Below are 15,158 nucleotides of genomic sequence, written 5' to 3'. Positions count from 1 at the left end.
TTCCAAATTTAGCACAGAGAAAAGTATAAATATGTCTATTGCAAGGACCACTCTTGTCTTATTTATCCTAACCTAAAATAAAATCATATTCACTAAAGGTGGTAAAAACAATTGCTGCCTAGACCCATGAGCCCAAAAATGATGTCATAAAAGTTGAGAGAAAAGAAATATCGTTTTAATATTAGAAATTTTACTAGAAATATTCTAAAGATATTTATTTTCTAATAAATATTAACAAATAATTATTATATTATTAGAAATAATGCTAAACTTATTGCTCTGCTGGAAGTCTAAAGTGGTTACTGAATTTATCATACTCTTAAAAGGAAAAACAGGTGGTACACAATAAAGATTCAAGGTATGCAATTATTTTCTAATGTTCTATTTTGTATATGGAAAGGCACATTTTGGAATTAATTAATAATAAAACATTATTTTTATGAAGAAATATAATGTGTCTGATTTCCCAAAGTTTAAGGCAGAGTCAAAGACTTGCAAAATTTTATTTCTGGAAGGGATCTTTTAACATCTCAAGTTCATCCCCCTCATTTTACAGATGAGGAAATTGAGGCCCAAAGAGGATAAATAACTTGTCTTAATAATAGAACTGGAATCAGAATCCAAGTCTCTTGACTTCCAAATCAATATTCTTTCTATTTTCTCTGATATATTTGCATTTCGTTGCTTTCTTGCTCATTATATTAATGGGATGGGACTAAGTAGCAACATCTCTACGATGGCAGTCCAGGCCAACCATCCTTTATAACACTTTTTATTTCCATAAAAACAAAGAACAGTTCATTCATCTTGGCCCTTCAATTTCCACAGAGGTCACTTTAACTTTGTCTCAATTGAAACAAAGTGAAAATGCTTTATATGGGCTCCTCCTGGGCAAGTCTGGTGAGATTTTTATCTCTATCCAGCATAAGATATATGGGAAAACTCACCTATAATGCTAAAAATGTCTGGGTTTCAAAGACTTTAGCTACAAAAGAACTGATAAAACCTGAAGACATAATAAAAATCCCTAAGCATTTTAAAAAGAAGAAAGGAGAAAAAAATCACAGAATCTGTCCATCACCTATCTGTGAGAGGAGTTATGACAAGTCTGTCAGTGCAGCCTAAAAATTCATTCTGGTATATAAAAGCGACATCTGTGATATGAATCATCATTTTGTCAGAGTCTTCATTAAAATAAAATCTGCACTGTTTCAGCCACTCGAAATCGGTAGGGTTCTTGATATGCATATGACACTGAAATTTAAAATACATACATGATTACAAAAGAGAACAATTCATTTCAAACATATAAATTAACATCTGGTGAAGCCACTGAGTAGTAAAGAGGACCAACTGGAATTCTTTAAAAAATTCTGGGATGGAGAAAAGATCTATTCTTTATTTCACAGCCTCACAAAGAAACCTTTTGCAAAATCATGGTGATATTGTAAAAAAGAGTGCCTTCCTTAAATAAGATGTATGCATACATCCAATGAAACTAAATATCTATATAAGATACAAAATCCTCACATTAGTTTATGAAATTAAGAAGCCAAAATACTTTCCCACAGATTTATTCACAAAATAATCTATGAAGAAGACATAAATCATCTTATGACTTAGCATGCATGCAACACAATTTAAAATAAAGAATAATTAGATTTTAAAGAACTTTTGGGCTTTTACATAAGAAAAAAGTAAATCTAAAATTCCTAGGATCACACAATACCTTCTAAATGGTATTATTATGTTGTCAGTTAATGGCATTTCCATTTGAATTTTTAATAAAACATAACATTTTCTACATTTAATAAACAAAAACAACTAATTTCCAAAGCTTCTTGACTCCCAAATCTATTTAAGATTGAATATGTACACAAGAATTAAAATATATTATCTTTCTAGATTATTGCACTAATTATTCACATTTCTGTGCCAATGTTTCTTAATTCTTTATTGTTTCTAGCTGTATGGATTTTAAATGGAGAATTTAAAAATTGGAAGTGTTGAATTTGAAGTTGGATGTCCTAGACTCATATCCCAACATAGCCTTTTGCTACATGGGTGACCTTTAATGAAACCACTTAACCTTTTGGGGACTCATGTACCTAATATATAAAATGAGGAAGTTTAGACTATATAACCTTTAAGGTCCCTTTTAGTCTTATATCTATGACCCCATGACATTTAAGACAGAAAAGAAACCCTGGAATAAAACTAGTACTTCATTCATTAAACCAGAAGTAAAGTAAGCTGCCTTCTTTCATAACCAATTGAAGAGTTCATAAAAGCAACTTTTCTTCCTTTCTTGTTGCCCATTTTTCCTCCCCTTGAAACTTTTCTATGCTTACCAATTTTTAAAGGCATAAAGCTAATACAATATCTAGAAGATAACAAAAATTGAGTGTGAACAATGGCAACCATGGCAAAAATTATTAAAGAGGCATATTGAATAAAAAACTCAAATATCCTATTAAACTTTTTTCCTAACAATGAAATTGGTCTGAATAGTAGTGATAATCTTTATGATGTCTTTAAGTAATGAATATTTTTTAAAAGATCAGATCTGCTTTGATGGTTTCTTATAGAGAATTTCTTATACTGATGAACTCACAAATCTGATGTCTGTCCTCCCCAAAAAAGGGAAACTATTAGACAAGTGGAAATGCAGACAGACAAGCATCAGACAGAAAGACTCAAAATGAGAGCTGAGTGACAAGTTTTTCAGTATATTTTTAAAATGTAAGTTCCATATATAGTTTTTCGTAGTTAACAAGTAAATGTACAAAAATAATTAAGAGAAAAAACAACCAGTTATCACGAAGAAAATCATTAAGCTGAACTATAACTTTTATTTTGATTTAATTAAATTGAAACCAACTAAGTATGCAGATAGTGCAGGCTACAAAAACATTTACCAGCTCATCAAAGATATCCCTTTGGTGGACATGAATAGTAATCAAAGTCTCATATTTTACACGTTCCACAGAACTTAAATCCTTCGTTGTCATGTCTATAAGTGTATTCAGTAGTTCTAGGAAAGACTGATTTGTTTTCTGCATGACTTTTTTATCAAACTTGGCATTAGTGAGAGCCTCTTCTGAATCTCTTGTCCATATCAACTGAATTCCTAACAATCCAACCTAACGGAAACAAACAAACAACAAAAAAAAACAATGTAAACATATTTATAGAGATATTTAAACATAATTATATACAAAATAAGTAGCTATTATTTATCAAAATGTAAATTCAAAGTCTTCTCTAGAAGCTAATGAGGTCCCCTTAATAAGAAGGCAGAATGACACAGTCATGGATATTGCAGAGGAAATTCTTGAACTAATAAAAATTTTACTACTTGGTCTCAAAGGTTGCTTTCAACTTAGAGATTTTTCTTACGCCAATTGCCCTCCAGTCTAAAATCATTGCTTCTCCCTTCACTCTCAAATCCTCTAGAAATTGTGATATATATATATATATATATACACATATATGTACCCACATGTATATATATATATATATATATGTGTGTGTGCAATGGTATATATATGTGTTATATATGTACATATAGATGTATATGTACAAACACATATATAGATATATTTACATAGTTTTACTACACACATATATACATATATGTGGCAAATTAGTACTGCATTCTCTTGAAATGCCTCTTGCCTTACTGTATTGCACTGTTGAGGGGGGGTTTGTTTGTTTTGCTTTGATTTTAAGGTCTTTGTTTTCTTTATGAATGTCTAAACCTTTTCTCCACTAGATCATTGTAAATCCCTTGATGGAAACCATCACTTTACTGATTCTTTATGACCCCACAGCAGGCAAAGCAACACTACCATTTGAAAGCAACTAGGAGATAGTATTTCCTCTGGAAAATAAACAATTTTATGCATTTTAGTTAGTTCTTCATTCTATCAGTAAACATGTTTTATCATATTTTATGAGTAATATACATTGAGGCTGAATTGTTAGAAAACTCAAGCAATAATATGAAAAAAAATGTTTTATATGCCATTTCCTTTATGTAGAGACCAATTTCACATTGCACATAAAATACCAAAAGGGACTTCATCTGTGTATTTTTAAAAGTTTAATCAAATATAATTAGGTAATTTGTGAACCCATTTTTATCCCCTTTCTATTCATGAAAATCTATTTGTTTGAGCTTTGTTTTAGCACAATCATTCCAGAAAAACAAAAGATACACTTTCAGAAATCTTAAAAGAACATTTTACACAAAAGACTATCTCAGGTTAATATTGACCTGTGCAGGGAAGGAGGAAAGAAATTCAATCAGTTGGAAACCAGGTTCCTGAATATTTGTGGATGCCTGGCGAATCACAAGATGTAATGAGGACTGAGATTCTTGCAAGAGAGAATTAAGCCAAACTTCCACATTGCCCTCTGCCATCACAGGTTTATCCAATTCAATCATCTCACCCTCACGCGAGGAAATTGACACAATACGATCATAGATCTATGTTAGACATAAAAAAAAAACATTCATATAGAAATGAAGATAAATGCACTGACTTTTTTCTCCATTATTTTTTTCTCCCAATCTCATTTCTTTTTCTTCAAGTTGAGCTTTCAACATAAGAAATGATGTAAAAAATAAGGTTCAGAACTGACTATAAAAAGAGAAAATACTTTAAAATTATGAAATTTCACTATACAGAGAAAATTTATTCTCAATATATTTTAAATATTCTATGACTCTGTGAGCTTAAAAAAACTTATATTCTGCATAATAATAAGCAAAAAATACATTAGTAAGAACCAAAATTGAGCATACCTTTTCATGAAATTTGACAGATTTTATGTTGTCAAACACATTAAGCAAATGAGCCTGTATAGTGTGAGAGTCTGATGCTTGACCAAGAATCTCCAAAAGGGCAGGATCGGAGACAAAAAAGAACCGAGGAAAAGAAAGTCGTTTTTTCTCCAAGTAGCTGATTGGTAGAGAAAGGGGAAAAATACAAATTCATTTAAATGCATTTTAAAATTTGTTTTTCTGGCAACTTATTTTTTTCAGGAGTATGTAATATGCATATATTTGCATGTATGTGTGATTGTTTTAAAGTTTGTGACTTTTTTAACTACTACTTCTGTAATCCAGAGACTTAAGATGGGGAAAAAGACCAACTTGTACAAAAATATTTATAGAAACTCTTTTTGTGGTGGCAAGGAACTAGAAACTGAAGTGTTGCCCATCAAGTGGGGAATAGCAGAATAAATTATGGTATATGATTGTAATGTAACATAATTGTGCAATAATAAATAAGATATTCATTTAAAAAAAACCTTGAAAGATTCATATGACGTAAATCAAAGTGAAATGAGCAGAATAGAGGGAACATTGTACACAATACCAGCAATACAGTATGATGATCAACTGTGAATGATTTAACTATCATCAAGAAAGTATGGATCCAGGACTGTTTCACAGGACTTATGACAATTAAGGCTATCCAGCACCACAGAAGTAATTGATAGAGTCTGAATGCAGATTAAAGCATATTATTTTTATCTTATTTCTTCCATAAAATTTTCTCAAGCATAAGGAATATTATCTTTATTTCATATGAAAAAATAAGCATGTATATTGTATTATAACATGTACAACATATATAATATGGCCTGCCTTCTTGGGGAGGGAGAAATGAGACATGGATTGATTACAAAGCATCATAAAATTATTATTTAAATTGTATTAACATACATGGAAAAAACAAAAATAATTTTTAAAAATAAACTATGACTTTTAAAAAAATCTTTTCCCTTGAATATTACTTTTACTATTGCTTTTGTTGGCAGTGTTAGCAATTCAAACTTTCCACAATCTAATTGCAAATTATGACTTTTGAAGAGCACCTGGTAATCATAGCTTTTCTGCATAATCTATAGGTAGGAAGATCTACATTTTGCTTTAACCAAGGGAAATCTTGCTTCTATTTTTGTACAAATTGACTCTCATTGTGTTCATTATGGACACCAAGGTACTTTTTCCAGTCAGCACAAAAATGGTGGCCAGAAGGGTAGTTAGATATAAGTGCTATTGCTACATTTGAGTCAATGTAACTATCTCTTCCTTCAAATCTCAGTGTAGGAGCTACTTCCTCTGTGAAGTTTTTGTTTGTTTTTATAATGTCTATGACTTAAAGTAAGTAGTCCTTCTACCTTTAAATTTTCCCAATGTAATATACTGGTCTCTTTCTTTTTCTCTAATCTGTTCTGCTTTATATTCTACCAGGTATATTTTCTTTTCTTCCTTTGTTGTTCAGTCATATCTTACTCCTCATGACCCTATTTGGAACTTTGTTAGCAAAGATACTAAAGTGATTTACCACTGCCTTCTGTAGCTCTTTTTACAGTTGAGGAAACTGAGGCAAACATGGCTAAGTTCTGGCCCAGGAACAATAGCTAGTAAGTGTCTGAGGACAGATTTGAACTCAGGAAGACGAGTCTTCCTGATTCTAGGCTTGGCATTCTATCCATTGGATCACCTCGCTGCCCATTTTCTCCCCAGGAAGGTAAACTCCCTAAGGGCAGAGATTCTACAGTTTTCATTTTTGTATACTCGGCACTTAGCAGAGAACTGTACACACAGCATGCATTTAATGCATGTCTACTGAATTCAGTTGAGGAACTGATAACTGATGCAATGTGTGGGTTGAGGGAGAGACAAGAATGGAAGAAGTCTTAATGAGAAGATAACTACCATCAGGAGGAACAGAGAAATAAGCAGTTATGATGAGCTTAATATATTCAACTGATGGGGAGCCATTCAAAGAGACTAAAAAAGAATAATTAAAGAAAATAAGAAAAGTATAGAGTACATTGTCATGGAAATTAGAAAGATGTGAAAGAAATGAGTATAACGTATCTATTATATCAAATTTCAAAGAGGTATTAAGGGTAAAAAATGCTACATTGAACTCCTCGATAAGAAGTTCTTTGTTATTTTGAAGTAATTTCTTTTAATAGAGTAGAATTGGGGAAAGGAAGAAAATAAGCATTTATAAAGTACTACTATGTGCTGGACACTGTGTGAAGTATTTTACAAATGTTATCTTATTCAGTCCTCACAGTATCTCTACAAGGTTGTTGCTATTATTATCCTCATTTTACAAAAAAAATAAAAGTGAGGCAAAGAGAAGCTAAGTGACTTGCCCAGGGTCACACAGTGAGTGTCTGGACAGTATTTGAACTCACTTATTCCTGACTGGTATTCTATTCACTGCACCTCCAGACATAGGTGCCAGATTGCAGTGATTGCAAGGAGTTGAGGAATAAGAAGCTTCGACAGCTAGGTATAGAGTTTCAAGCCTGGAGTACAGAGGATTTTGGTTCAAATCTGGTCTCAAACTCATCCTCGCTGTATGACCCTGGGCAAGTCACTTAATCTTGATTACCTAGTCCTTGCTGTTCTTCTGGCTTAGAATTGACACTAAGAAGGGAGGGGTTATTTTTCTTAAGACTCAGTTTAAATCCTTCCTTTAAGAGGTAATTAGATAGCTCAGTGGATACAGAGCCAAGCCTAGAGATGGGAGGTCCTGAGTTTAAATGTGGCCTCGGGTACTTCCTAGCTATTTGACCCTGGGAAAGTCACTTTACCACATTTGCTTAGATCTCTAACTGATCTTCTATCTAAGAGCCAATACTTAGTAAAGTTGGGGTGGTTAATAAAAAATAATAATTTTTAAGTGGAGGCAGTGGCTGTCCATGAATCTGTATTAAAAAAAGTTTAGCAGTGACAAGTAAGAAAAATATGAGAGCATCTAGAGAAAGAAAAACCATTCAGAAAAAAAAGAATTTTGTAAGAGTAGTCAACAAATATTTTTGGCACTCATTATATACCAGCAACTGCACTAAATGCTATGAATACCAAAAAGTCAAAAAAATATATATATATATAAATCCCCCTATTGAGAATCTCACATTTTTAATTGGGGAGACAACATGCAAATTACTATGTATATACAAAACATACACATTGTAAATAGAAGGCAATCCTAAAAGTAATGCAATACAATTGGAAGGGCCAAGAAATTCCTCCTCCAAAAGGTGAGATTTGAGCTGAATCTTGGAAAAAGTCTCTAAGAGGCTGAGGTGAAGAAGGAGAACATTTCAGACATGAGAGACAGCAGATACAAAGGCTTCATAAAGTTATGAAGTGGAAAGTTGTGTGTAAAAAGCAGAAAATATTCAAGTAGCTGGATCATAGAAGATATAGAACGGAATAAAATATAAGGAGTGCAGCAGAAGGAACAAGTATTTATCAGGTGACTGCTATTTGCCAGGCACTCTGCTCAATGTTTTACAAATATTATCTTTTATGAAGAAGATTGAAAAGGTTGGAAGGGGCTAAGTTGCAAATAGCTTTAAATACCAAACTGAACATTTTCTATTTGATCCTAGAAGCAATCAGATGCCGCTTGAGTTTACTGAAAAGGAGGGTTGTATGTTCATTCCTATGTTTTAGGAAAATCTCTTTTGCAGATATTTAAGGATGAATTAAAGTGGAAGCAAAAGGGAGAATTAAGTCAAAGAAACAACTTACAAGGACATCATAAAAGTTCAACTGATTATGCTTTATGAATAGTGTCTTAAATCTCTAATTTTCTAAATTTATTTCATATGTATCTGTGTCCTACAGTGTGAGAATTTGGTGAACTTTCTGTGAGTATTTGGAAAAAAAAAACTCCATTTCAGAATGCTGAGTTTAAGTAGTCCGTGGATGATCCACTTTGAGATGTCTAAAAGGCAGACATGAGGATGGAACTTAGAAAAGAAATAAGGGCCCAATATATAAATCTGAGAATTAACCCAGAGAGATGACAATTGAACTCATGAGAGCTGATAAGATCAATGAGCAACATATTAGAGAGGGAGAATTAAAAAGGGCCTAGGATAGAAACTAGGGGGACACCATGATTATTGGGCATGACCTGGTGTAGATCCAGTAAAGGTGACCAAGAAAGAGGGGTCAGACAAGTAGGAGAAAATCCAAAAATAAGTTCTCAAAAACCAGAGAAATAGAGAGAAGAGAGAGGGAGAGGGAGAGGGAGAGAGACAGAGATAGAGACAGAGACAGAGACAGAGACAGAGACAGAGACAGAGACAGAGGAGAGGGAGAGACAGGATATCTAGTTTCAAGCTGGACATCATCTGAGTTATCTTCAACTCTGAGGATCTGGAAAGGTAAAAAATGAAATGGCTCAATAATAAAGAAAACAGTCTAAAAATCAGAGCTAAACATCACCAGACAACCTTAGGAGGCAGTGAATTCCCTGACATTGGAATTCTTTAAACAGAAGATTGTTAATCACGTGTAATGAATAAAAGAGAAATTCACCTTTCCTTTGGAAGTTCAGCAAGGTTACTTTTGTATCTCCTTCTAGTCCTAAAAGTCTAAGATTCTACAGTCTATCACCAAATATTTACTGAATTCTTACTCTCTATGAGGAGCCTTGCTGCTGTACGTTGACAGCGCGGTGTGGGATGCAGGATCTCAGTGTATGACAAGATGGGAGAATTGGACAGCTTCCCAGACCTTTCAGTCACCATCCTCTTTGTGGAGGCATAATTATCTTCTTTGAGGTAAATTCTCACATCAGGCATATCAATATATATGAGCATATAAAAACACAACTCAAAAATGTATGTACATGAATAGGGAATTATCTAAGGTCCTGTTTATATCCATGAATATAATCATAAATAAATCACCAAACATAAAATTTCTCAGTTGTCAATTATTTTGAAGCAATTAAAAGGTTAATGAAAAGAAAATCAATATTTAAAGACATTTATATTTTAACTGTTTTAGTACATTTTTAAGGCTCAGACCCATGACTTTATCGGTGTTGATAAACTCCAGGATAGAAACATCCTCTGTGCAGATCTCCACTTTTCTGTAATCCTGGTCTTAAAGAATACCCCAAGTGACTTATAAGTGGAGGTTGGGCCAGGGTCACACAGAGAGCATGATTGAACCCAAGTCTTCCCAGCTCTATGTTCAATTCTTTCCACTCTACCTCTAAGTCTCTGAACATAACTGTTATACCATATTTCCAAACAAATTTATTTAATTTTCTGCATAATTTTATTTTGATTAAACATGGTAAAAGTCCAGGAGCAATTTCACTTCTCTTCCAATTAAACTAGAATATTTATACTTACATTAAGCACTAATTTACATGTAATCCTTAAAGCATAGCCAGATAACATTTAGTCTTATTCAGATACACTATGGTCAGCTGTATATCACAAAATATTTTGTTCCTTCTGGGAATGCCTTTCAGAGAAGTATCTGAAACACACGTGAGCTGAATTCAAATGACTGTTTAAGGTCCCTTGTGCCTCTAAGACCTACATCTTTATGATTCTATGAAAGAAATATTGAGAGGATCAGAATTTACAGTCATCTGAAGTAAGATTAGGGTTTCAAACAGTTTGTTTCATTTATCCTTCAGGGAAGCCATCTGATCACAAACTTAAATCTCTGAAAGGCTTGATGAAAGGCAGCTTTCCTTAACTGATCAACTACATCAGTAATTTCATCCATTTAGCACCTATTAAGCACCAGACTCTGCACTACATAATTTGGCATTCATTGGGTATTGTTGGGCTTTTGTTGTTGTTGTTGTTCTGTTTTAGGTTGTTTTGGGGGTTTTTTGTTTTTTTTTTACCTTGACCAGGAATTTTCTCAATGTGAGGAATTCCTTACATGGAAACTCCCTACACTGATGCAAATCAATCTGACTGTAACTTAGAGTCTCCCTGATGGCGCTAGAAAGCTAAATGTCTTGTCTATAATCACAAAACCAGTAGATGTCAGAGGCAGAACCTGACTCCAGGTCTTCCTCACTGCAAGAGTAAACATCTAAACACCTTATATATGTTCCTTTATGCTGTTAGAATTACCTAAATATTAGCATTCTGGGTTAATTCTATAACTAAAAAAATTCAAGTCAGATTTACCACTGAACCAATGATTAATAATACAGTGAAATTATCTATTCTCTAAAGCCTTAGGACTTTTCAGTTCTCAGATGACCTGAGCATCATCAAGTTTACTGTGCTATAATTCTTACCCAGTAAGTGATTTCTGACAGATTTCCAGTTGATCTAATAAATGTGGCAATAGCTGCCCCATGGTTTCATCTCCAACACAACATTGTACTACATTTGGCATATCACGTGCCCGTGTCATGATCTTCACCCAAGATTTATCTATATTGGAAAAACACTTGGCTTCCTAGTGGCATAAAGACAAAAGAAAGTGAATTCACAAAGCTGTGAAAAATGAATTCTATAACATCTAGTGCATCCTGTCAGAGTTAATGTTTCTAAGCATTTTGTTTGTTCGGATAGTACACCAAACATCATGTATCTCCTTGTTTGTAAAACAGGAGAGTGGAAAGGGTTAAACTCTCCCCCTCATTTCTCAGCTTCTTTCCTGGATATCAATCTATAAACTTCAGATGCTCAGTATATTTGATAAGAAGCATGTCACTCCTTTCCTGGTAGTATGGGTAGTAGCTATTCTTTTATTATTCTGAAGTAATTTCCACCTATCTTTCTTTACCATTCTGTATCATCTTCTCCATTTATCTTATTCTCATGTTCTCTTGGTAGTGTCAGATAAGAATTAGAACACTAGACAGAAAGCCAAAAAACCTGAATTCAAGAGCGAACACTACTATGCAAGTAACAGAAAAAATATCTATAGAATAATATTACTAATAAACAATTTTAAAATAATATTAGCAAAAAGATTCAAAAGATTTAAAAAATTAAAAACCACAGCCATGTTGGATTTATAGAAATAATGCAAGATTGTTTCAATATAAGGACAACTATATATTTTAAAAACAATATTAATAAAACATTTTTAAGAAACAGATGTTGATATCAACAGATGCTAAAAAGGTTTTGGAAAAAATGCATCATCCATTTCTGCTTTAAAAAAAACTAGTAACCATAGAAACAAATATAATTTTCCTTAATATAGCAAAACTTATCCATCTAAAACCAAGAGCAAACATTATACATAATAAAGAATAGATACTATCCAAAAAGTTAAGGAGTAAAGCCTTCATAATCATTATTCCCATTACTATATAATAGTATTAGAAATGCTAGCTATCATATTAAAAAAGAAAAATTGAGGAAATAAGCTCAGGCAAAAGTAAATAATACTGTTACTTTTCACAGATGTTATGTTGGACTGTCTAACAAACCTGAAAAAATCATATTAAAATTAATAGCATTAATACATTCATTAAAGTTTTAATACATAAAATAGATCATAAGCATGTCTATATTTCACCAATAAAAAGAGAGATAATGCAAAATAATTATATATATATATAATATTTGGCACCTACATAAAAAATATACCCAAGATTTTGTGAACACAATAACAAAACTCTCTTTACAGAAATACAGATATAATTAATTATAAAAACATTATTTTCTTATTTTAAAATCATGTCTATAATAAAAATGACAATTCAACTTAAATTATTTACTTATTAATTGCCAAATCAATCTATCAAAGAATTACTTTGTAGAAAAAGAAAAAATACAATAATGAAATTCATTCAGAGAAAATAAGGGTTAAGAATCTCAACAGAAATATTCAAAAAATGGGAAATAAATAAGTCCAAAAATGAGAGATATTAAACCAATTATAATAACACAGTAACCATCAAAATGATTCTTAATAGGTTAAAAAATGGAAAAGTTTATAGTGGACCATATTAGGTACACAAAATACAGAAGAAAAAAATACAGCAACAGTGTTTGATAAACCTAAAGACCCCAATTACTGGGGTTCAGATTCACTATTCAATTAAAAACTGCTTGAAAATTTTGAACAGAAATATGCAGAAATTAGGTATTAAAACCATCAAAAAGGAGGAACTGGGAACAAACTTTCCAAAAAAGTTTTTATGATGAAGTTCTCATATATAAGACATAAAAAATGACTCAAATTAAAAGAACTCTCCAATAGACAAATGGTCAAAGAATATGAATATGCTTGGCTTCAAGAATCAATAAATCATTCTAGTTCATGCTATTGTCCTTGCATGATCACCACCAAAGCTCTGTCCTAAATTTATTTGACATTTATGTTACCTTATATCAAGCAGGAACATGTCTGATAAAAATCAATCTCTTACATAAAGAGAGGAAATTAAATATCAGAGTAAGTTAAAATTACAAATAAGTTAAGTTTTAAATGTACTATAAAAATACTTTGATTTCATATGCAATTCAAAAAGAATGTGCTAAGCACTGAGATACAATAAAAACCTTTTAAAAATACAATTAAATATCTCTAAATACACTCCATGTATGTTTAACCTGATTACAGCAATTTGAGTAGGAAAAATGCTCTCAATATGTTTCATGTGGGAGAGGTAGTATCTTTTTTGTACATTTTCAACCCACAATTTTATACTAGAGATGTAATTAGGTGTCTTATACCCTTCATTATTTCAAAATGTTACTTGTATAAGAATAAATTACCATAATTTCATCAAGATAACCTCTCCAAAATTCTATATTCTTCTGCATTTTGGCTTAAAATTTTCTGAAGTTTTCCATTGCATACTGGGAGCTAAGATAGTGGAATAAAGAATGCCTCAGTCACCCAATCCCTACACACACAGGGAGAAGGGGGTGGGGGAGAGAGAGAAAAGAAGTCACCTGAAAAGAAAAGAAAGCTGGAAGAATACATCTCACTAGTATAAGATGAGAGAACAGCCCAAATAGCATAGCATCTGCAAGAACCTGCATGACTTGGAGCTGCCCAACATGCCATTGCTGCACTAGAGAAACTGAAGCAACAGAACAGGAATAAGCCCACCCTGAACCACTTTACACAGGTATAGAAGCAGAGAAATCTGAAAACCTATGAATTCTCACATGGCCATGGAGCCCGAAGGACATAAGGGAGCATAGAAAAAGAATCAGAACTTCAGGACCCTAATCACTTCCATGTGACAGCAGAGCCTTGGGGTTATAAGGGAGCAGAGAGGGGGAACTGGAGCTTCAGGACCCTACTTACACCCATGTGGCAACAGAGCCTTGGGAATACATGTGAGCAATGACAGGGATTTGGATCTATAATAACCTAATCAGTCCCAAATGGAAACAGAGTGCATGAGCTGGGAGAGCCCAGAGTAGGGGATCAGGAGAGAAGGGACCAAACAAGCCTACAAAACACCAAGGGAACTATTAGTAGGGACTGCTGAATAAAGCTGGACAAAACAACTACAAACCTCCACAGAGAAAGCCAGCAGGGTTGCTTCCTTGGCAGACACACTGTGAGGAATAAGGACAGTCAGTCCTACCCCAAGTACCAGAAAAGAGTACTCTGCAAGCTTGGAGCAGTGTAACCCCCTGCTCCAGGAAAAGAAATACATAAAAAAATAGCTAAGGTAATGAAAACAACAACTAATAAAATGACCAAAAGAAAAAAAAATCTGATTATAGAAACTTACTTTAATGACTGGGAAAACCAAAGTACGAACTCAGAAGAGGACAACATGTGAAGTCTCAAAGGAAAGGGTGAAATGATGTTGGACCCCAAAAGAACTCCTAGAAGAGCTTGAAAAGAAGTTAAAAACACAAATAATAAAATAATTGACAAAAACTCCCCATTTAGGAGAGGAATTCACTGTAGAAATTAACTCCATAAAAACTAGAATAGTTCAAAATGGAAATAAAGCTCAAAAATCCTTGAAAAAACAAACTCCCTAAAGAATAGAATGGATCAAATATAAATGGAGACAAAAAGAGAAAAATAATGAAGAAAACAACTCTTTAAAGAGTAGAATTGCCCAAATAGAAAAGAAAATATTTTAAAACTCAGGGAAGAAAATAACTCCCTAAAAATTAGAATTGGACAACAAGGAGCTAATGAAACCATAAGGTATCAAAAAACAAGATAATTTTTTAATGAAAAATGAAATAGAAGAAAATCTAAAATACCTCACTGGAAAAAGAGATCAAACTGGAAAATAAATTCAGGAAAAATAATTTAAAAGTCATCAGAATATCTGAAAGTCATGATAAAAATTTTTAATGCCTGGACATCATACTACAAGAATTCATCAGGGGAAAGT

At 32.8% G+C, this 15,158-nt stretch overlaps 1 protein-coding gene across 1 annotated transcript in view; it reads right to left on the bottom strand.

Annotated features, from left to right (window-relative positions):
- The window catches only part of DNAH5 (dynein axonemal heavy chain 5), a 439,069-nt gene that overhangs the window by 173,558 nt on the left and 250,353 nt on the right, over window positions 1-15,158 (bottom strand). Inside the window, exons 31-35 of the mRNA XM_001372730.4 lie at window positions 11,115-11,278; window positions 4,811-4,967; window positions 4,280-4,492; window positions 2,919-3,143; window positions 1,082-1,254 (exon numbers count right to left, since the gene is read on the bottom strand). Of these exons, the coding sequence (XP_001372767.4) occupies window positions 1,082-1,254; window positions 2,919-3,143; window positions 4,280-4,492; window positions 4,811-4,967; window positions 11,115-11,278 (932 nt within the window). The remainder of the gene's footprint in view (window positions 1-1,081; window positions 1,255-2,918; window positions 3,144-4,279; window positions 4,493-4,810; window positions 4,968-11,114; window positions 11,279-15,158) is intronic.

The sequence above is a fragment of the Monodelphis domestica genome, chromosome 3, assembly GCF_027887165.1.
Source record: "Monodelphis domestica isolate mMonDom1 chromosome 3, mMonDom1.pri, whole genome shotgun sequence".
NCBI lineage: Eukaryota > Metazoa > Chordata > Mammalia > Didelphimorphia > Didelphidae > Monodelphis > Monodelphis domestica.
Note: the sequence above shows the minus strand (reverse complement) of the source record. Positions and strands in the feature narration are given on the sequence as shown.